Raw genomic sequence first — 23,370 nt, 5'->3', positions numbered from 1 at the left:
TGTTCGTGTTCGTGTTCGTGTTCGTGTTCGTGTTCGTGTTCGTGTTCGTGTTCGTGTTCGTGTTCGTGTTCGTGTTCGTGTTCGTGTTCGTGTTCGTGTTCGTTGTTCGTTGTTCGTTGTTCGTTGTTCGTTGTTCGTTGTTCGTTGTTCGGTGTTCGTTGTTCGTTGTTCGTTGTTCGTTGTTCGTTGTTCGTTGTTCGTTGTTCGTTGTTCGTTGTTCGTTGTTCGTTGTTCGTTGTTCGTTGTTCGTGTTCGTGTTCGTGATCGTGATCGTGTTCGTGTTCGTGTTCGTGTTCGTGTTTGTGTTTGTTCACATTCACATTCACATTCACATTCACATTCACAGTCACATTCACATTCACATTCACATTGTTCGTTGTTCGTTGTTCGTTGTTCGTTGTTCGTTGTTCGTTGTTCGTGTTCGTGTTCGTGTTCGTGTTCGTGTTCGTGTTCGTGTTCGTGTTCGTTGTTCGTTGTTCGTTGTTCGTTGTTCGTTGTTCGTTGTTCGTTGTTCGTTGTTCGTTGTTCGTTGTTCGTTGTTCGTTGTTCGTTGTTCGTTGTTCGTTGTTCGTTGTTCGTTGTTCGTTGTTCGTTGTTCGTTGTTCGTTGTTCGTTGTTCGTTGTTCGTTGTTCGTTGTTCGTTGTTCGTTGTTCGTTGTTCGTTGTTCGTGTTCGTGTTCGTGTTCGTGTTCGTGTTCGTGTTCGTGTTCGTGTTCGTGTTCGTGTTCGTGTTCGTGTTCGTGTTCGTGTTCGTGATCGTGTTCGTGTTCGTGTTCGTGTTCGTGTTCGTGTTCGTGTTCGTGTTCGTGGTCGTGTTCGTTGTTCGTTGTTCGTTGTTCGTTGTTCGTTGTTCGTTGTTCGTTGTTCGTTGTTCGTTGTTCGTTGTTCGTTGTTCGTTGTTCGTTGTTCGTTGTTCGTTGTTCGTGTTCGTGTTCGTGTTCGTTGTTCGTTGTTCGTTGTTCGTTGTTCGTTGTTCGTTGTTCGTTGTTCGTGTTCGTGTTCGTGTTCGTGTTCGTGTTCGTGTTCGTGTTCGTGTTCGTGTTCGTGTTCGTGTTCGTGTTCGTGTTCGTGTTCGTTTTCGTTTTCGTGTTCGTTGTTCGTTGTTCGTTGTTCGTTGTTCGTTGTTCGTTGTTCGTTGTTCGTTGTTCGTTGTTCGTTGTTCGTTGTTCGTTGTTCGTTGTTCGTTGTTCGTGTTCGTTTTCGTGTTCGTGTGTTCATGTTTGTGTGTTCGTGTTCGTGTGTCTGTGTTTGTGTTTGTGTTCACGTTCGAATTTGAACTTGAATTTGAATTTGATCAAACCAATCCTATGTGTTAATCCAAGTTACCCTCTATATGTTTAAATATATCATAAAAAATAATGATAATTATTATTAGTCTTCTTGATCATCTCTGACCTCGTCTCTGACCGTCTCCTCTGTACAGTGGTTGACGCGTGAGCGTAGATCGTGAGTGGTCATGGCCCATGGGTTCGATTTCTGGTGGAGACGAGAAAAAAATAATAATGTCTTGGCCTGGCAGGCTAATAACCTACTTTACTAAGTCTTAATCCATAAATCAAGGAATATACCAAATAGCCAAAAAAAAATACGGGCGGATCTCGTGTAAGGAAAGAATCTGTAAAACCAGTGCACACGACTCCAATAAGCCGTAGGTGACATGCAAAAACGATGGTCAAATTTAGAGGAACTACCGATCTTACGTTCTTAAATGTTCTTTGTAACTTTCGGTGATTATATTTCTCCTGTGTGAGGTGATGACCTCCTACTAAGCCCCATGAAATAGAAATCTGGACGATTTTAACTCGTTGTAGTTGCATGTTTACCATTTTTTAAACGTTTTCGTTACGTGTAATGCAGGGGCATAGCTACCGCCGTATCTGCCATATCAATTATACGGGGCCCCCCCGCCAAGGGGGCCCCCAACGTGCGTAAGCAAAAATTACTAAAAACTTCCCCAAATTTTTTTTTTCAGAAATGACAAGTCAAAAAAAGCAATTTTCTCCTTCTGTGTGTATATTTAATTTGAATTGTTTGTAAAAATTTCGGAAGAAGTGACAGATAGATAAATATTCCTTTGAATTTTATGCAAATATTTTTTTTTCTTTTGTGAGAAATCTTTACCCTTCCTAAGGGCCCCCAAACAAATTTTTATACGCGGCACAGTAATATACAGTAAAAGTTCCTTATTCGCGGGTAATAGGTTCCGTAAATGTGCCGCGAATAGAGAAACCGTGAATATGGAATGGTAATTTGTATGGGGTTATAGGGGATACGTTCTTAGGTGACGAAATAAAAAAGCAATTACATAAAGAAAACAGTTTAATTTAACCAAACATATTTATTAATTACCATTTAATTAGGTATTATCTTCAGGTTTAGGCAATTGCTTGTCACTTTTTACTCGTTTTTCATTTTTTTTAGTCGACATTATAAATTCGTAGTTGTAGTTCAAGCGTTTACTAAGGATAACGAATGGTTTTTATTTAGGTAAATACATATATGTATGTACCGATGTACCGATTCGATCCGCGAATAAAGAATTTTAGGCCGCGAATACAGGATTTAGGTCGCATTTTTTCCATCCGCGAATAGTGAAACCGCGAATGAAGGAAGCGCGAATAAGGAACTTTTACTGTAGTATAAAATTACATTGCAATGTGGCAATATTAATAAGTATTATAAAATTACATTCCATACGATTAAATTCATACGATTAAAAACAATAATATTGTTTTGTTTATTTAATATTATTAAAACCATTAAAAATTATCCATTATCATATTGTGTACGATTTACATAGTACACAATATGATAATGGATGAATGGACCGTCTACTTTCTCAATAATTAATGTCTTCAGAATGTCATTGGAACTCTATCGCATTTTCTTCATCATAGATGCTGCCCACTGCTGCCCTTCTCCTCATTACCGCGTATTTATAAGAATACCATAAGGCTTAATGTAAGGTACTAGGTACAGGACCACAGTACAGGACCATAGTAACAATTTTGTAATTATGCACTATCCAGTCTGTGCCGTAAAATTAGCTAAACGTTGACGTTGACGTATTGACTTTGACAGTTGACACCAGAAGTTGACAATTGACTCAATGTTTTTACAATACGACCAACGTAACTTGGCGGGCCTGAACATAGCCTCTACGAACTTTTGCGCATGTACACTCGTAAAAAAAAGTGTTATAGGCATTTATTTCTTTTAAACTGAAATTCGAATAAAAATTTCCTTATACAGAGACCAAGTACAAATAAAATAAATATCAAAACGCTATGAGACATAAAGCAATAAAAATAACCTAATGAATTCAGGATTCACTCAGCAACTCTTAAAAAAACTTTGTCAACATTTTTTACGCCTTCTTCTTTTTCTTTTTTAAAATACTGCGTTAAATCGAATATTATTTTTCTCGCCTGGCGATTTAAAACCATATTATGCTTTGGTGGCATCTTTGTTCCCGAATAATACAAAATTCCAAGTAGAATATTCCAAATTATCACTAAAACAAACTTAAACACGAACAAATTTAAACTTAACACTCAACAATATAATAATAACAAATAATAACGATCAACTCAACGAAAACTTTTGTAACCGCCTGTACTCAAGACAGAGATAGCGACACGAACACGACACCAATGTTAACGTGTGACTGAGATACATAATTGCGTACCGAGAATTGCCGAATATGCACGAAGTTATACGACGTAAACAAAAAGGGATGTCCACTATGCGTGTCTGAGGATATTGATTAATCGATTTTTTTTTCAAATCGATTGAAATTGAATTGTGAAATATATTTATATTTAATTTTATAATAGGTTTCAAATATTCTCAATCAGTCCTTATTGTAGTGGTCGTTTATAAATAAATGATATTTAACTAAATCATGTCTTACAACCATGAAAATAAAATGTTATTAGTTTTTTTTTGCTATTAAACTCGAAATCTCTTTTACTAACGACAAAATTCAATAAGTTTGTAAAGCTATTTCGTTCAGTATCTCATATAAACAAAAATCAATAAATTTCAAATCGATAAAAATCGATTGCGATATTCGTTCGAATAAAGGGATGATTGTGTTTACATAGAGTCAATCCCTAGCCTAGATCTCCGCCCCGCGCACGCCGCCTCATGCCACCATTTCGTTCCTAAAAAACGTTCGTGCGCAGCCTTCTGCGCGAAGTTCAGGCCCGCCAAGTTACGTTGGCCGTAGTGTACATTATTTAATTTCAAATCGTAACTTTATGAAATACCTAAATGAACTTAAAAGTTCTCTATTACTTTTAAGTAGTGCCACTATATAAATGACTACAGAAACTTTACAAGACTATTCAAACGATGTACAGAGATTAAAAAAAGAATGCATTGATGCGGGCATTAGCGAGGATGAGTTCCGACGGATGTATTTAGAATCCCTTCGAAATCTTGAAAACTCAAATCAATACAAGCGTAAACTATGGCTAAAGATATTCATCATAATATTTGCTCTTTCATGTATAATAGTACTTACTACACACTATAGAGAAATTTATAGTTTTATCATTTGCAATCTACAAGAATATATTTATCCAGGACTGCGGTTCTGGAGACAAATTTCTATTCCATTTCTATCCATATTCCCGGTATTAACAGGTAATTATTAGTTCTGTTTATTTGATTAATAAAAATAACTGTATATTTACTTTATGTTATGATTTGCTACAGGTCTGCATCAAGAAACATGTTTGATCCAAAACCCTTACTTTACGGTAGTGGATATGGACTGTTGGCCTTGTAGTAATGTTCAAAATGTCAGAGAAATACAAAATCCCAATCCTTCACATAGGCAGCACATTTCACCCTTGATTTATTTAACTAAACAACCAGAATTGTCATGGACACAATTAAGTGAATTATATGTTAGAAATAGGAAGATATTTGATGCAGAAAGTCCTAAAGTACTAGTAAATAATAAATATTATTTATCACCTGCAGATGTGTTTAGTAAAAATCATAATAGTAATACAGATAATAATCTGTATATTTGGTAAGCTAATCTTTTTTATTAGTTACTATATTTTCATACTTAATTGAATTTGAATATATTTTAAAACAAAAACATGATTTTTGTAGGAAAATAAACACATTGAATGCAGCAAGAACATTACGACAGTACATTCCAAGGCCCAAAATTGTGCCAAAGTTTGGTCAAAGCTCAGAAAGATATATAATTGTAGATACAAAAGGTTATCCATTTAAAGTACCAGATACAGAATGTAATTTCTCGTTTTTATTAGTATTAAGTGGAAAGAGAACTGTAACATTGGCACCTGCTGATGAATGTAAGCATCAATGTAGATCGCTAGAAATAAAGTTACCAGAATCAGCCTTGTGTAAGTGTTTTAAATAATTTGTATATAACAATAAGGTTTTGTTCGATTTTCAAGTAGACTTCTTATTAAAATTTATTATACTTGTATTTTTCATGTACAAATTACAATTTTTATACTAACTGTATGGACATTTTAACTTTAGTTCAATTGAATCATACTCAGATGGATACATCATACAATCTAATTATATTTTTATTTTATTTTAGTGTGGTACAACTGGTGGTATTGGAGACCTACTGTTCAGCAAACTTTACATAACGAAACATTCATTGCTCATGTTGGATCTTATTGTTGAATAATAGTAAAAATTTATCCTAATAATACTTTTTATTTACTTTTATCACTTGTACAGAAGAGCTTACATTACATGTCACTTGAAATTAGGAGTCAAATAGTTAATACATTAAAATAATATAAAAGATAAACTTTAAAATAAAACATGCTTGCTTCAAACAACACACTCCACATGGAATGTAAAAACATTTAATCAAACCCATTTATATTAATTTGTCTAAAATAAATTAACTAAAAATCATAAATAGTTATTCAAACTTTGCTTTTAGTTTTTGCTTCAATAATACAGGTACTAAGGAGACTAGGGCAAACAAACTTAAGACTGTTATGGAAGTCCACGACCATGCGTCCCTTGTTGAAGTCAATGTATGTAAAGTCTGCCCCGCTTGTATGGCCACAAAGGAAGGTGGGGCAATACCTAGAAAAAAGACATACTGATTTAGTTTTATATGTATGTAATAAATATAATAACTATAATAAGCACAATTTAAATCTAAACTACTATCATATTGATAAGATAAATAAAAAAATGTTTCATCATTAAATGACTCACCAATAAAGGTTCCTACTGCAAATGGCACAAGAGGTACACCAATGACTGGTGCGGACATATTTATAAACCAATTAGGCAAAAATGGTGTCACCCTCAAAAATATTATATAATTGAGCAAGTTGTTTCTATGTTTCTCAACAGCTTTTGACCACTGTGCAGCTCTTTCAGGAAAAAATTTCTTCACCAATCTCTTCCCAAGTAAGTTGGATAAAAAGAAACATAAACTTGCTCCAATTGCAGAACAACAACAAACCAAAATTAGTGCTAAATAAAATGGGAATAGAAATCCCGAAAGAATACTGAGGAATATCGACCCTGGAATTGCAAATGTTTGCAAACTGTACATCTGGTTAAGGTTATTATAAGTTTCAATTCAATCTTTAATCAAATTATTTTATGTAGCAGCAATTGACATTTGAATTGTTATGTATACTAAAAAATGTTGTGTGGTTTTATGAAACCACGGTAAAAGTGAAACTGTTCGAACGGTTCCGAACACTGCTTTGTGTAGCGCATGTCGCGTGACGGTCGGCTGCCGAGTAGGAATACCTACTCGGCAGCCGCGATACACGCGACATGCGCTACACAGACCAAAAAGTTTGAGACGATGTAATAAAAGTTTCACTTTAAAATAATATTATAAAGCTGTATTGTTGATTTTTAAAGGGGTAATCTCTAGATATATTGAACTAATTTTAAAAATTCTTTAACCATTGGAAAGCTACATCTTTAGTAACAAAGGCTATTTTTTATCCAGTGTCAACTTGGTCTGAGAGAAGCCAGGGCAAGTTGTTAGTATTCAATAAAAAGGATACAATATGTAAACTAAGACAACTCCCAATAATACTTCATAAAAGTACTTGTCTTTGTATCTATCCAAAACAAGACCAAGTTGTTTGGCCTCTTCCAGATCCCATGGTAACTTTATATGCTGTTTTTCCTGGCTTCATGAAAAAAAAGTAATTGGTTAAAAGTGAGGTTAAATGTTGAACATCAAACAAAAATTCAATAATATTCACAGAACTTACACATCTAAATCAGGAAACTGTCTATAAATAAAGCCCAATGTTAACAGGGAAGACAAAAATATAATGAGCACAAGAATTAAAGCTGTGGATGTTGATAAACCTGATGATTTTGATACAGTATTGTGGGAATCTGAAATAGAAATCATTAATAAGTTTTTGATATCAGTTAAAGTCACCGTTATCAAGCGAGCTAGGACGAAAAATGGTAAGGAAATAAAGGAATAAGGTACTTGGAATAGGATCAAACAATCCAATGCAGTCATTTCGCCTATACAACACTCTTGGTTTAACGTTCATAACTGTTGATGAAATGGACGGATCTTGAATATTTTCACCTTGGACACTTTGTGCTCTATTGTTCTTCCTATTAATTGCGCTCATGTTTTGAGTTCAAGACGTAAATACTGGCAAATATTGAATTATATTATTTTTTTGTGCATCTAAATATTACAAAATGTTGTATTGTATAAAACGTGGTAAAACATTAATAGGTTAATTAATGTTTATTTCGAACCTCAAACTGAAACAATAAAATTACTATTCAATCCACAAAAAATTAAAACAATGTACAAAACCTTTGAACTATCGGCGAATGACATTAATAAAAATAAGATCGAACGTCAGTCATGAGTCAAATTTGACATTTAACAGTAAATTTTTTAATTGATAGATACAAGGTTTTTCGGTGAGCAATTGTGAACGCATTTTATTTTCAACATTACAATGATAATTCCATATTTGAACTGTTATGGTGATTCATTTAATATTAATTCTTAGTATTTGTTCGAAACTTGATGGTTTGATGAACATAAATAAATAGTAACACTGCTGGCTCAATCTAGTATCATCCAATTTTGAATTTTAAGTCTTAGTTGCGAAGGACCAAAGTAATCAAATAAATATAAAATATTCGTTGCGACCTATTCGTTCTTACTTCTTCAACTCGGTTTGCCGTTTGACTTCGGAAATCGGAATACGAGAGTTGTCGAGTTGGGCAACGGACTCGGACTGTCGAGTGTCGATTCGATTAAGATTTGTCAGTCACGCTAGTTAAAGAATAAAGCGTAGGCGCATAATATATAGAATCCGTTATTATTTAATTTAATTTATTACATAAATAAATGAATTAAAAGTATATTTTCAAAAACGTGAAGAGTTTGTGCTAAAAATTGAACATATTTTTATTTATAATATACCTAGATGGCCAATTATGTAAAAAGAAATAGTGTTTGGAGTCTATTAAAATTGAGATGTGGACCTTTTTGAAGACATAGGTAACATACCTACATGAATCTAAGCTTTAAGGTAAATAACTATGTATTTATTATTATTTTCTCCAACAATTCTATATAATAAATTATTACTGAGACTAATTCCGTACAAGTAGTTATATACTATGTACCTAATGAGATAGGTAAGTATGTGCCTACATATTTTTTTTTTCTTAAATGTTATTCATATTATAGGGAGCATCTACAATATTTTTACGTAATCAGGATTTTCTCGAGATTACCTTCAACTAGGTACATATATATAGGTACATAAGTAGGTAGGTATATAATTTATTATAATTTCTTACTGATCATAAATCATATTGATGTGATCAATTGCTTTATAAGCATCCAATTTAATTTTGTTATGAGCCCTCTATTTTAAAGAGGTAGGTATCTATACTATCTATCGCTATGATGCCGCTAAAATGCTCTTAGATCTCATCTTACAAAATAGTTTATAAATATTCATTTAATGTCGTACATGTAATATTATGGTATCTATGTAGCTGCATTATGTAAACATACCTCCAGTCTGACCATACTCTGCTTGATGCTAGTGATGAGATTTTTTTATTAGGTAGGCACATATTCTTATTAGTTCTTCAAAAAATCTAAATCTTTTATTTTTATGTCCTTTATGTCTGTTAAAAAAATCAAGACAAGTATATTTTCATTGCATCGGGTATTACAATTTACCACAGAACAATAAAAACAAATAGAAGTGCGATAATGTCATAATTAGTATGAAAACCAGTGTCGCCAAACCCACACATTTAAACCGATAGTTATACAGTACACTACAAGTAAACTATGCCTTTGATTGGACAGCTTAATTTGAGTAAAAACTGACTTAGGTTATAAATTCAGCATTTCAATATGTACCCTAACGCACCATGTTACGGTTTATTTTAGTATAACATCTCTAGGTATATTAGCTGTTTTGTTTCTCATTGCACAGAAATTCCAAATTCGAAAAACATTCAGCTACTCCACAACAGAGGGCGTTAGTTTTCGATAGATATAACTTTGAACCTCAACACATAGAGATAAGGTTGAAATTTGTGTCACTCAACATTAATGACATTAACTTGATATTTATCTGATGCTATGCCCTGAGGGATGTCAGCCTTGTTATCGATATCGAGATATCGATAATTCAAAAATAAATATTTTTTGTGTAAGTATTTTTTTTTCTTTCTAACGAGTATAGTATAATGTGTCACATTTTGGAGTATGTTTATTACTACTAAGTACGTCTTTTTATATTATTATTATTAAATAAAAAACGGAATAGAATAGTATTAATCTATATTTACAAAATACAAACAGAAAATTATATACATTATTTTAAATCTTGGAACTGCCGTAGGTTTGCTGTATCGATGGCCTTTGTTAGACTGCTTAGTGCTGTTCGGCATTCAGTTAACTCGTCACGTTGCATTTATCCATTTCTCTTTTAAATTAGCCTCTTTGGGAAATCTGTAAATAAATTGGACAAATGAAAGCTAAGGAAAAATAAAATAAAATTTAATATTTATAATGTTTGTCTTTTCTAAAGTATCGATACTGTCGATATGCGCCACAAGCATCACTAAAGCGACATTCGTTTGTTTATTGCAATAATATTCCAGAAATTCTTGTTTGCTGTTCAATCTATAATAGTACTAATTTCTTACGGATTAAGGTTCATTTTGACTAGATATTTTTATACAATTTTGACATATTACAAGCGAAGATATAACATAAAATATTATATGTAAAATAAATAAAAATAAGACTTACCGATGGTATGAAATGCCTCCATTGCTGATATTATTTCGTCTGCTATCATTTTTGCACTCTTATACCGAACAACACGTCCTAATTAATGAATAAATACGGAAAAAAGGTTTGACAGCTGACAACCGACTCGAATATTTTTCTGCGCACAACTGAGAGCAAGTTAGGTGATCTTACCTTACAAGTGACACGTGGGCCACGCCCACATCACACTTCTATCTACTTTACTGTTCTGTGCAATTTACAATGCGCGCCTTTCTCTATAGTCTATAGCGTTTATAGAACCGACAGATTATCACAATTTTTTTAATAAGTCCGTTTATCTGTAGTCTTAAATTGAATAGCGACAATGTGAATTAGGCACATCTAATATTTATACGGTATATACCTTGGTATATACGGTAAGTACGTAAACGGTAGGTACATCACGACAAATTGATAATAATCAAATGTCTCACAAAGCCGCGGCTTAGAAAGTTTTAGCTGCAAACCGAACGTCCAACGATAAGGAACAAGCCTTAAACCTGTATCTTGTTCTAAAAGCCCTAATGCTATATAGCACAGTTTAAATAATATTACCTACTAGGTGTCTAGGTAGGTACCTACAGTTTAGCCCGAACCAGTATGCTAATGCATTATTTCTCCTATTTATTATTTGCCTTACCCATATACCTATTTCTCGATCATTTACTACATATTTATTATGCTCATTTATCTGTTTTGCTACTGAAAAATTAAATGTTTTGAAGGCATTTATTTTGGTCCAGCCTGATCTTTACCTTGCTTAATAATACTTGCGTTTTATAATTTTCTAAGCAATTGTCTATTCATTGGAATAAAAATTTTCTATTCTTAATAGGTAATGCGAGGAGAGACATTCAGGTTATGTTTGCTGATCGCTATCCTGACGCTCGCTCCCGTCTTGGGCGGCGGCGCCTGCGAGCGCGGGAAAACCTGGTGGGATCGAGAAAATGGCGTCTGTAAGCCTTGCACCCGCTGTGACCCGCGTCGCCTCGCCGTCAAGTTCCCCTGCGAGACACACAGGGACACCATCTGCCAACCACTTTACGAGGTCCGCATCTGGCCCTTTAACACACCACGAAAAGACAATGACTCAAACGCGAGTGAACTATCTAGTGATTACGAATATTACGAATACTCGGACTACAGCGGTGAAGTGACTGAGAGTAGTGCTCGTGAAACTGGTTGGGACATACAAACGTCTACATTGACTTTAGCAGTTAGTGGATGTATAGTTTTCTTCGTAGTAGTGCTTACGCTATCCGTCTACCATGCGAGACAGTGGCGGGCATTGAAACAAGCGCTTACGTCAGGTGAGCATCACTAGTACCTACAGCTACTAATTACTACAAACTGTATCACAATAGTAAATAATTCAGTTATAAATCAATCATCAGCTCGAATTTCATCATAAAACGATAGGTACCCCTATCAATTTGATTTACAAGCAATCTACTCGTATAGTCCTTCATTAACGTGCAGCATCACTCAGCACCATTCATGTGTGTTGTTTCATATTATGACCGTTTGCAAACTAATCATTTATTATACCAACAACATTATCAAAAACAATTCCGCTTATTTTTATGTTATTTTTAATGAAGAAACCAACGTCAATCGGTTCCACTTCCATCTCTAAAATACTCTAAAATATAATATAACAGATATATCTGTTCTGACTCGAAATGTTCATGCCAAATTATGCACATCGAAATCCTAGCAGCTGTTTTCGTAAAACGCATGTCTCGTTGAATTGTATGGATATTTTGTTTACAAAAAATATAATAATTGGCTATGATCCATATTTCTTCAGACTATTATTTATTTGAATAAGGCGCCAGAGAAAATAAATTTCGTGAAGCGCAGTAAAGTTTTATTGGAGTTATATAAAATTTTAATGAAATGAAGTTATAAAACAGGCTAGATATATTACTCTCTAGTTTATTGCATTACAGTATACACATTAAAAGCTACAGTGGTAGGTCTATACCTAGTTATAGTTATATGTATATTCTTTATTGCACACAATTTTTAATTTTACACTGGATATCGGAAGTAATTGGCGGCTTTATTGCTAAATAGCAATTTCTACCTACCTACCTACCTATATAACGATTGCGTCAATACAAAAAAAATTACAAAAATGGTATCTACCATTGAAACCTAATTTTGCCCAATTCCAGCTACGACGGGTCTACAATTTCTTTCATTATAATTTAATAGCTTTAATTTATAACTTTAAAATATGGCATACAAAAGAAGTGAACCCAAAAAGAAAACGACACATAAATAATTCGCATGCATTAAAATTGAACATCGTAAAATACAAATTAAGTGACCGCAATGTTGTCAAACATGATGTTCATAAGTACCAAAAACATTTATTTATTCAGGACGGTGATGATCACGCGACCTCCATGTATTATTGTGGATATGTGGGCGTACTCGAGCATGTAGGTAACGTTAACGAAACTACGACGTCCCTTGAATGATAAAAGATTAAACTATTAAACAATCCGCTACTCTTATTTGGATGTTTGTCTACATTCCTCATTCATAACTGTGTAGGAGCTTAAGAATTTCATTCATATGAACAGTGCTAATCACTAACATCATTGGTTATAAGAAGGTTAAAAGGTACCTAACATAAATACTTTGGTATAATTAAATCAAATTATTATAGCAGGAAACGCATTTAGTCATTGCTTCATAACTATATTTAAGAAATCAGAACTATCTGTGACAAAAATGACCTAATTAGGGATACCAGATATACAACAAACATAAAATCATATCTACAACATTTTCGCATGAAGTTAGAGTGAGTTTAGAGTAGACATCGAAAACCAATAAACATTCTTATAACAAATATCAAGAAGTTTCTAAAATAGATACAGAGCTGCGATAGAACTATCAATATGTAGTGAAAAAACGAGGTATAGCAAATAGTGTAAAGCAGTGAGCACACATGGTCCAGGTTTTGGCTCCGTGGAGGCGCGCAAACAGGCGCGAGCGCATATGTAAACAATGCGGGTTTGTTTGAACATGTGCGCTACTAATTTTGACCTGATCGCCCAACCGACATCATAACAATAGCTAACGGTGGTTTTTGTATGCATTTCATTATACCAAAAGTAGATACAATGTTACATTGTTCATGTTTGTTTTCATTTTTTTAGATACTTCCCAAAACATCTAAATGTTTTCTTTATTATGTATGCAAGAGCATTTATCACTGGATAAAGAAAAAAATAACATGAAAGAACATTCGTAAACATTAGAAACAATAACGAGCTCAACCAATAGAAGCGTAGGTGGATTTGTAGAGTAGAAATTCAAACGTTTACTGTTATTATATCTATGTATTGTGAAAGACATTCGCCATCGAGAGAAAGTTGACGAAGACATCAATAATACATATATACATTGCATCGACATATTTTGTAGTACCTACCTATTTAAAAAAATTTCAAAGAATTTAAAATAACGGATGCTGATATTGTAAAAAAAATTGATAGGAAAATTGAAATTCTCTTTGAGTTTATTAGATTCTGTCAATATCGATTTATAAAACATTAACTATATGTATATATTTTTTCTTCATCAGATGTGCACGATATATCAGCAAAGCTGAAATTGATGGAAGCTGGTGAGGCGCCGGTCGAGCCGTTGGTGGCCACCGACCATCACATATACTGCAACATTCACGCCGGCAAAGATGCTTTGCTAGGTAAAATTTAATACATTTTCTTTCCTTTATTTTATAGCGGATTCCGTGCCTTAAATTAGGTACTGGAGTTATTTCCCCTATTTTATTGAACGATTCCTTCTTATTTTTGTTTAAAATCGATTGGCATACAAATTACCATCACATTACTTACCGTTATTTCACTTTGAATTTACCACACGATGCATCGAAGGATTTAGAATTTTTTAAACCAATTTAGCATACCAATTTTATACCCAAAAAAAAACGGTTAACGTGATTAGAACGACGATTTAAATGCGAAACATAGCTATTGAAACAATAGGGAACTAGTCAACTAGAGAAAGTGCATTAACCTATAACATTCTTGCGCATCAGGCGCTCGCATGACTTAAAGATACCAAAAAAGAAATCCTAAAAAGGAATGTTTACTGCGTCACAGTAATAACTTTCGTTTAATGGTGAGGTCGCGCAGGGCAACCCTGGCCGCATGCCAGTGCGGCTCGAATAAACCAAAAATTATACGGACTTGAAGCTGAAAAACTTTACGAGTTAACACTGCATTTACGATTGCTAGTTATTTTAATCGTCAGTCGGCTGGTTATTTTTTTGTGTCAATAATTGATGTATTGTAATAAATTTTTTGTTAGGGTATTTCAAAACTAAGTACCCACTTAACTAGTCAACTTCGTTTTGGTTTTCACTATATTTTTTACAAAATTTTAAACATGATTTTATTGTGTTGACGTCGCGATAGCATACATGCTGCATAAAGCCCTAGATTTTATACAGTAGGTACTTAGGTATGAAATACACGAGTAAGCTTTAAGTAACTACCATGAATGAATTTAAGTAATTACCCCCTGAGCTTACTCCACACTTTTTGATAGTTGATAGATAATTTATATTGCTAGTTCAAAGAAATCAAGCAACAGAAAATGTTTCAGAATACAATAGTGTGGTTAATTTTAATTTTTATACCGACTGCAAACAAATCTATAATAGGATTGATTCAGCGTCTAGGAATTGCATGGCAACGGTCTTTTTTATAGGTCTCAGATAAAAAGCTTAATTTAAGTGCCAGATTTTATACAGCGAATAAAATTCGACATGCTTGTAGGTAATTGTTCTACTCCGGAACTTTTGCAGACTTTGCAAAAACGAGAACCAAAATGTCTGATATTTGCGGCTATTTTTTGTTGTTCTATAATGTAAGTGTAATAAACGTCGGATGACTTGAAATTTTGACTTTTTGAGATCTAAAAAAATCCTCAATATACAGGGTGTCCCAAAAAGTAGTGATGAACGGAAGCTGGGAGGTAGAGGACCTAGAGGGCTATCTGAATCACCCCCATGTATGTTATGCGATTTTTCGTATTTTCGGAGTTATGACGTGTTTTTCAATTTTTCATCTATCGCCGAGTACGATGATATTTTCACTCATGGTCAGAGGCGGCTCGCCCTAAGGAGCGCTGGTGCAGTGAACTCCCATAAATAATTATAATAAAATCATACTCCTTAATTTCATTATTAATATTAATTATTACTATTTAAAATCAATCGTAATCGTAAAAAACTACTGTCAATACCAATGAATATATCCATCATTCCATCATTCCATACACCTGAATAATACTGTATTAAACAGTAACGCGCGAAGCGGAGCGCTCACGATTGCGCTCCAATGAAAAAATATTTAGTACATTTCCTAATACGAAATCCAATAGGAGTGAAAGAGAGGGTTTGCCAGTGCCCTGCGCGCGTGAAACAGAAGATTTTCTATGTAAAAATAGCAAAATTCGGAGCGCCGCTCCCGCAAACGTTGCCGGTTCGTTCGCTTTAAGTTATACCTAGATATTTTTGCACACCAAAAAGAAAGACGTATGTATTTCCTTTATAAGTAATTTTTTTGATAAATGTACTGCTTTACACCATGTATTTTCAGTGTTTTATTTCAAGTGAACACCCATAAAATTTTGTCACGAGCCGCCTCTGCTCATGGTGACGTCAATTATTGCGCTAGATGCTTGATTTTTTTTTGTTTGCTAAGCTGAAAGATAGGCCAATTCAGTATGGTAACATTTACTATCGTTAGATCTTCGAATGGAATAAAAAAAAAGAATTAAATGCCAAGAAAGATAAAATTACCCAGTATGTTCACCACTTTTTTATGTGATTTTATTTTTTTACGGACCCTTGAAGTGGTGATGTTCACCACGATAGTAAATGTTACCATAATGAATTGGCCTATCTTTCAGCTTAGCAAACCTGCATGAAAACCTCCGTGTGAAAATCTCTGTGTGAAAATCTCTGTGTGAAAATCTCCGTGTGAAAATCTCTGTGTGAAAATCTGTGTGTTAATCTCTGTGTGAATATCTGTGTGAAAATCAGTGTGAAAATCTCCGTGTGAAAATCTGTGTGCAAATATCGGTGTGAAAATCTCTGTGTGCAAATATCGGTGTGAAAATCTCTGTGTGAAAATCTCTGTGTGAAAATCTCTGTGTGAAAATCTCTGTGTGAAAATCTCTGTGTGAAAATCTGTGCCTGTCACTCGCGACTGCGCTCGCGACAGGCACAGTTTTTCAATAAGTGACATTTGGCTTACAGTTGTGCGTAGCAGAGTTATATTACGTGATTGTCATATTTTACTAAACTATATGCTTATTTATAATGTCCAAACTCAAGTAGGTATATGAATTCATTCAGTATAGATACGTCACCCAGGCACGTTTTTTTATGTGATTTTATTTTTTTACGGGCCCTTGAAGTGGTGAACATACTGGGTAATTTTATCTTTCTTGGCATTTAATTCTTTTTTTTATTCCATAAGAAGATCTAACGATAGTAAATGTTACCATACTGAATTGGCCTATCTTTCAGCTTAGCAAACAAAAAAAAATCAAGCATCTAGCGCAACAATTGACGTCACCATGAGTGAAAATATCATCGTACTCGGCGATAGGTGAAAAACGTCATAACTCCGAAAATACGAAAAATCGCATCACATACATGGGGGTGATTCGGATAGCCCTCTAGGTCCTCTAACTCCCAGCTTCCGTTCATCACTACTTTTTGGGACACCCTGTATTTAACAAGATTGAACGCTTGATGAGGATTTATCAACAAATTGCTGTTTTTCTAATAAACGATGAATATAGCTCTTGTTTACACAATTACTTCGACCTATTTAACATGCGAGTTCATATTCGTTCTTATTCGAGATGATTTATAGATGAGTGTATCGATAAGTGATGAAGAACATTGTTCTAGATTGTATATTCATTTCCACGAATCTATTAACGGGACGATACTTGGACTTTAGTTTCTAATTCTATTGTACATTTGATCTCTATAAATTATAACGCTTACCGAAAGTATACTTGTAGTCAGTTTCAGGAATGTCATTACTCATTAGTAATATTAACACTTAAAGAGGACCACGATAATGAGGCTACCTTTCTTCCGAACACACGGCCTTAGGTATATCGTAGTAAAGTAGCACGTAAACATTCAAAGGCTAAATTGTATATCAAGATTGGAGGAATGCACGTGCGTTCATTAAGAAGTAATTTGTAATGCAGGCCTGTCGCCTTCACTCCCACCTCAGTGCTTCCGCTCCCGAGGTTTCACTCGGCCCGCCGGGAAGCCTCTCACTTCCTGCTCACTGATTTTTTGACCACAATCAAACATAAATAATCGTATCGGTCCGATATTTATGGGTTCGTTGAACTGTGTACGATTGTAAACTAATTAGATTATAGGAACAGTAGCTACTTGTCCTTGCTTCACCCGATGGGCCGGGATAAAAAAAAACTTTGTTACTCGGTAGCTGTGGCAAAAAAAATTCAATATAAGTCGAGTACTTTTTGAGTTATATCGTTAAACAATATTAAATTAAATACAAAATATTTACCGGCTCTATATAAATAATCAGTCAAAGTATAAAAACTTGACTTAGGTAATAAATGCATTCTTGAATAAATTGAACCTCTTCCCGTTTCAAGTGGAAAAGAATAGTATTTATTTGAATATAACGAAAAAACTAAGTATATAAAACAAAACAAGACACTGTCTCTTGTTTTGTTTTGAAAACGAACAAACGAATGAAAAACTTTAAGATGAATAGACTGGCGGCCACTTATTTAGGTAAAAATATGATTTTCCGGTATTTAGGGCGCTTGTGCATTACAAGGAATTTTACTGTCCGGCATTCCGATTTTTTACGGTCCGGTGTGGCATGAAAAAACCGATGAATTGCTTGTGCACCTGTCCGTCTTTACTCGGATCAGTGCGGTACACAGTTCAAGGAAGTATGGCGGTATAATGCTATCATAAATGATTGTTTTCGCATTTTACAAGAAACGAGTAAAACTATAGAAGGTGAAATATTATATTACTTCGTTATACTTAATAAAAAGTAAAGTTCCGTAAGAGATTTAAAATAGCGTGTTTCACTTATTTATTTTAATCGGTGACGAGGAGCTAAATCTATTCCCACTTGAACTTTAACTTACCAACACTTACTTAGATAATAATTATAGGTCAATGCTTGGTCAATGTATATAAAATAACAATACCGACTTCTCAAATCTCATTGCCAGCTAAAAGAAAGTAAAACAAGAGCTTGCTTTCAATTGGCATATGCAATAAAAAGAGTAAAATCCAAGCAAGTGGGCACTCGAAAACAATTATACCTACAGCGACTCGTAAACTCAAAAAACCATCCGGAATAGGGAAAAGTAAAATGTCGGACAGTAAAATTACGTATAGTGCACAAGCTAGTATTTAGATTAATTGCGTGCCATACCGGACCGTAAAAAATCGGAATGCCGGACCGTAAAATTCCTTGTAGTGGACAAACGCCCTAAAGTCTTCACCATTATTTTGTTATTTTTCTTTTGTTTTCAAGTTAGTAAGCGGCATAGTCCCAATTTCCCTATAACAAAAAAGTATACTGCTTAAACATTAAAGTCTCTACTAACTTGTATATCTAGCTAAAGTAATGTTATTCTTCACATCGCGCATCGTGAGATACGCGTACTCTAGATGCCTTACAAACAGGTGTTCTTCGAATTAGTTAGTCTTATGCAGAATGTTCCATTTTATTTATAATCTCAGTACAAAATAGAATAAACAGAACAACTTCTCAGTAACAATGAACTCTAGCGTCTCATTGTTATTCAGCAGAGCGCTCCGACCGTGGTAAGAGATCAGAGGCGGTTTATCTATAAGTCATATAGGAGTATACTCTGAAGGAAAATAATTAGTTCAAGTTAATAATTTATTTAAATTTTATTTTTGAAGCATAAAAATGTAAAATGTAGAGTCGATACTTACTTAGATAGTATTTCTTCCAATGGCTTAGCTTTGTCCATTCATTTTTGCAAACATTACATATTTGAAAATTGAAACTTAGGAAATGACCTGTAAGTATGTAGGTACTTATACAAAATGATATGGGTCAGAATCAAAATAAAACAAAATCATAATAATATCGTTCTTTGGAAATCGACAACGCCGTGGCCGTTGGCAGGAAGTTATAGAGAACTCCACAAATTTAATTAGTCGAATGCCGAATGAGTAAAAAATCTAGTTTTTATAAATATGAACGGATGTAGATGTGTAACGTGCGTCACGGCCGGCCCCATTTCTCTGCGCCAGGAAACGAGCCGAAAGCTTCCCTTCAAGATGTTTGCGTAGTCAATAATAGACCATCCGATACATTCTTTTTACTATCGATCTAATCATGTATAACCTAATCCACATATTCCTATAAAAAGCTTAGGAACGTTACAAAAGCAACAATGCAAACGCAGCATGCAGATAATTTATTGCGAAAATAAAATCATGTTTGTTTAAAGATTTATGCGTGTTCTTGAGATTCATTTGCTTGCTAATGTCACATGAAAAATGTTGAGCCATATTAGCGTGAACAGACATAATAAATAAATATCAAACAAATATTGAAAATGTCGGTAGTTAAATAAACCAATAAAAATTAATAACATAGTCTACGTTCTAGGCGAAGGAATATGAAGATTCTTGAGCAGGTACTAGCTTAATTCCTATAATTTGGTATGTTTATAGATATTGTTTTATGATTGCTCTTTAATGCACCCTTGAAATTTGAATAAGGTCAATATGCATAACACCTGTATAAAAAAAGGTATTAGAGCTAGCGCGCACGAGCAACTTTGTCTCCGCAACTATTTTGTCTCTCCCATCAATTGTATGGGGAGTTGCGTCGCTACGTGCGCGCACTTTCATACTAGCCCATAGGTGGGAGAGACAAAATAGTTGCGGAGACAAAAGTTGCTCTTGCGCGCTAGCTCTATTTGAAGTCAACAAACGTTTTTGCAAGATATAGTAATCTTAAAACGATAATACCTAATTCATATATTTTTTTAATTCCTATTAAGGTAACTATTTACTATTTAGGTATGCATTAACTATTATATAATGCATATTGCACATACTTGAATTCCTATTTAAAGAATATTATTATTCTAGCTGTCATGGGAATCGATTCGGTTCATATCACACACACGTACCTATTTAATTGCTAATTCACTCGTGAATTTCCTTTCCTTTTGGGGCTGCGGAAGTTGCTCCGTGGCTCCGATACCGACCTCTTAACATGCAAAACGTCACAATCGTCAGTTTATTGTATCGATACTGATCGATTGTTTTCTAAAAGCGTTTTCTTATGTAATGTCAATAAACCCAACAACACAGTACTTTGCTACGTTCCCAAATTAGTAATGGACATTAGAAAAAATTGCAGTGTCGAATAATTTCGAAAGCTTGCATAATAAAACCGGCCAAGTGCGAGTCGGGCTCGCGCACAAAGGGTTCCGTAGCAGCAAATATAATAAATTACAGTTAAATCAACCTATCTCAAAAACTATAAGAGATACTTTGATCAAACCAAAAATCGTTGAAAGAGTTAATTAGCATGCATCACCTCTATTTTTTTTAGAATTTTATACCCCGTAGTTATAAAAATAGAGGGGGGGGGACATACTTTTTACGACTTTGAGAGCTGATATCTCAAAAACCGTTCACTTTAAGAAAAATGTTTTTTAGAAAACTTTATATCATTTTAAAAGACCTTTCCATTGATACCCCACACGGGTATGTACATCGAAAAAAAAAATTTCATCCCTCAGTTACATGTATGGGGGGCCCCACCCCCAATTCTTTTTTTTACTATTTAGTGTCATATTTTTGTAGCGGTTCATACAACACATATTCCCATCAAATTTCATCACTGTAGTACTTATAGTTTCCGAGTAAATCGGCTGTGACAGACGGACAGACGGACAGACGGACAGACGGACATGACGAAACTATAAGGGTTCCGTTTTTGCCATTTTGGCTACGGAACCCTAAAAACACGACTATAACAATATTCGGAAAGTATAGTAATGTATAATTTTCTCTGAATACAGTCATCACTTTTAAAATCCTAAGTTTCTAGGAATTCTGAATCGTAATGAGTAAATCAATGATGTAGGTCCTTTGCATTACGTTAGTGGTTATAACGCAACAACAGGCAGCGTATGCAGGTAGATAATTAATTCTCTAAGCACGTCCGCTTGTATAATACTGAGGTGCTATAAGCACGACAAAACGAAGGCTAATAACGCGCTTCAGCCCTTGTTGTGATAAAGATTAACACGTTCAATACTATTGTATTTAACGTTCTCTAAAACGTGGACACGACTTTGTAAAGTAAAGAATACTAATGATCACGGTACCATAACTAATTTCACGGTTAACCTTCCTTCTGTACCCGTAACCCGCATCATTAGAGTTAAGTTAACGTGCAGTTAATATGTGCATAAATCTCAGATCATAAATAAAAATGAAGAGATATAATACGTGCATATGTTGAGTGTTATTACACACAACCACATGCGGTAAGATGAATGGCCCTTGAAAATCAATCATAACGAAAGATATCTGACGCATAAACTCGTCCCTTATCATCTCTTTAAATACTTCGTCGCAACACCCGGCCTGAAAGGGGAATGATTTATGATGTTTACGCAGATCGTCTCGTGTCCAAAGCGGACAGACGTTCGCAAATAAAATTTAAATCGTTTGTCTCGAAAACCAGACGAAAGGAAGACTAGAACGTTTAAAGTTTGTGCTATATTCAAATTGGAAATAGATGTAGTTTATATAGAAACTTCCTGGAAATCCAGACTGAAATAGGCATTTCTCGCACGTTCCCCGTACACTTGCCAATTTCATGAATGTTTATAAACACAACGCCAGCTCGGTTTTATAAACTGTCTGTGGATAGAAACGGTTTCGTACACGTTACTATGACGAAAACTTATTTATAAATTGTAAAAATAATATTTTTTCGTTAATTCATTTTTGAAGATTACAAAAGCAGTGAAAATATTTCTAGAAATATCTGTAAAAAATATAAAAGCATAGCTGTAAAGTCTGGAACATAAAATAGCTGCAGCCGGGCAGCTGCGAACCATTTAGAATTCCGTATTCAAGCACGCACGTCGTAAATTCAAATACGGTGGCTACAAACCGCAATTAGCATTGACTCCGTACAAGCGCGGAGTTTTTTTTATTGCAAACGAGTATTATGTAACGGCCGGCCGTTGCAATTTATATTGTGAGCATTTATAAATAATGGCCGTTTTTCATTCCAGGATCACCGACTGCTAAAAAAGGCTTTGGCAACGTGTACACTCAAGAAAAACACTCCCCACAATGACCACCGACGATATGCAAGTCATGCAAGTACAAATATTATATGGAAACCTCGCACATCACATTGAATGAAGTAATATATTTAGTTCGAAATAAACGAAGTACATAATTTTGTCTGTATTTTTTTTAACAACTACACTTTTACAAAAAAGTCGCGTTGTCGAGTTCACACCTATAGCAACACATATATTTTCTACTTTTTTTTTTAGCTTTCAAACCAATCCAAATATAATGTGTACGATGTGTGCGATTATAATCACATAATTTTATACATTCATTGGTAAATACATTGATATGACATTCTGGGAGAGCCGCGACTACGCGATGATGGAGACAATCGCGTCAGTCTCTTCAAATAGATTTTACTCGCTCTACTACCCACTTTGTCTAGCGCACTCATTGACTTTTCAATTTGCAATGCGTGCACATTAATGAGGTTAAGTAAATTAATTCAATGAATTGCATACTCTGATGTCGCGATAAAAAAATGCAGTCTTATATTATAACTCCTTTTGGATGGAAATCACATGACATAATATAATAAAACATGCCCTTAAATAATTGTTGAAATATAATATAAAAA

General features: G+C 34.4%; 3 protein-coding genes across 4 annotated transcripts; 2 read left to right on the top strand and 1 right to left on the bottom strand.

Moving 5' to 3' along the window:
- The first annotated feature begins 4,243 nt into the window (after positions 1-4,243).
- On the top strand, positions 4,244-5,813 carry LOC149482135 (uncharacterized). Its single transcript, XM_089704170.1, has 4 exons — positions 4,244-4,650; positions 4,723-5,044; positions 5,131-5,390; positions 5,597-5,813. Exons 1-4 carry the CDS (start codon positions 4,323-4,325, stop codon positions 5,683-5,685), a joined length of 999 nt encoding a protein of 332 aa, XP_089560296.1. The 5' UTR covers positions 4,244-4,322; the 3' UTR covers positions 5,686-5,813.
- A 20-nt stretch (positions 5,814-5,833) lies between these two features.
- stas (Transmembrane protein stas) lies at positions 5,834-7,878 on the bottom strand. 2 transcript variants are annotated; one of them, XM_089704174.1, is made up of 5 exons: positions 7,496-7,878; positions 7,266-7,395; positions 7,053-7,181; positions 6,238-6,575; positions 5,834-6,102 (listed from the first exon to the last, which is right to left on the bottom strand). In XM_089704174.1, exons 1-5 carry the CDS (start codon positions 7,644-7,646, stop codon positions 5,933-5,935), a joined length of 918 nt encoding a protein of 305 aa, XP_089560300.1. In that variant the 5' UTR covers positions 7,647-7,878; the 3' UTR covers positions 5,834-5,932. The 2 variants fall into 2 exon arrangements, with proteins under 2 accessions (XP_089560300.1, XP_089560301.1); XM_089704175.1 differs by having other exon boundaries at positions 7,601-7,878.
- A 355-nt stretch (positions 7,879-8,233) lies between these two features.
- On the top strand, positions 8,234-22,899 carry wgn (Tumor necrosis factor receptor superfamily member wengen). The gene is made up of 4 exons (XM_089704184.1): positions 8,234-8,570; positions 11,178-11,652; positions 13,947-14,069; positions 22,727-22,899. Exons 1-4 carry the CDS (start codon positions 8,553-8,555, stop codon positions 22,789-22,791), a joined length of 681 nt encoding a protein of 226 aa, XP_089560310.1. The 5' UTR covers positions 8,234-8,552; the 3' UTR covers positions 22,792-22,899.
- Positions 22,900-23,370: the final 471 nt, after the last annotated feature.

This window comes from Colias philodice, chromosome 15 (assembly GCF_061535455.1).
Source record: "Colias philodice isolate Cphi_HAF_F1 chromosome 15, ilColPhil1 Martin Lab GWU primary, whole genome shotgun sequence".
Classification (NCBI taxonomy): Eukaryota; Metazoa; Arthropoda; class Insecta; order Lepidoptera; family Pieridae; genus Colias; species Colias philodice.
The sequence above is the reverse complement of the archived record's forward strand: the minus strand, read 5'-3'. Positions and strand labels throughout refer to the sequence as shown.

What these genes read in the sequence shown, in the direction of transcription:
- LOC149482135 (XM_089704170.1), top strand. Translation starts at nt 4,323, where the DNA reads ATGACTACAGAAACTTTACAAGACTATTCAAACGATGTACAGAGATTA. An exon ending in CATATTCCCGGTATTAACAG is followed by an intron (nt 4,651 to 4,722) that starts GTAATTATTAGT and finishes GATTTGCTACAG; the next exon opens with GTCTGCATCAAGAAACATGT. An exon ending in GTTACCAGAATCAGCCTTGT is followed by an intron (nt 5,391 to 5,596) that starts GTAAGTGTTTTA and finishes ATTTTATTTTAG; the next exon opens with TGTGGTACAACTGGTGGTAT.
- stas (XM_089704174.1), bottom strand. Translation starts at nt 7,646, where the DNA reads ATGAGCGCAATTAATAGGAAGAACAATAGAGCACAAAGTGTCCAAGGT. An exon ending in ATTGTTTGATCCTATTCCAA is followed by an intron (nt 7,396 to 7,495) that starts GTACCTTATTCC and finishes TTTCTATTTCAG; the next exon opens with ATTCCCACAATACTGTATCA. An exon ending in GTTGTCTTAGTTTACATATT is followed by an intron (nt 6,576 to 7,052) that starts GTATCCTTTTTA and finishes CCAGATGTACAG; the next exon opens with TTTGCAAACATTTGCAATTC.
- wgn (XM_089704184.1), top strand. An exon ending in GAAACAAGCGCTTACGTCAG is followed by an intron (nt 11,653 to 13,946) that starts GTGAGCATCACT and finishes TTTCTTCATCAG; the next exon opens with ATGTGCACGATATATCAGCA. An exon ending in CGGCAAAGATGCTTTGCTAG is followed by an intron (nt 14,070 to 22,726) that starts GTAAAATTTAAT and finishes TTTTCATTCCAG; the next exon opens with GATCACCGACTGCTAAAAAA.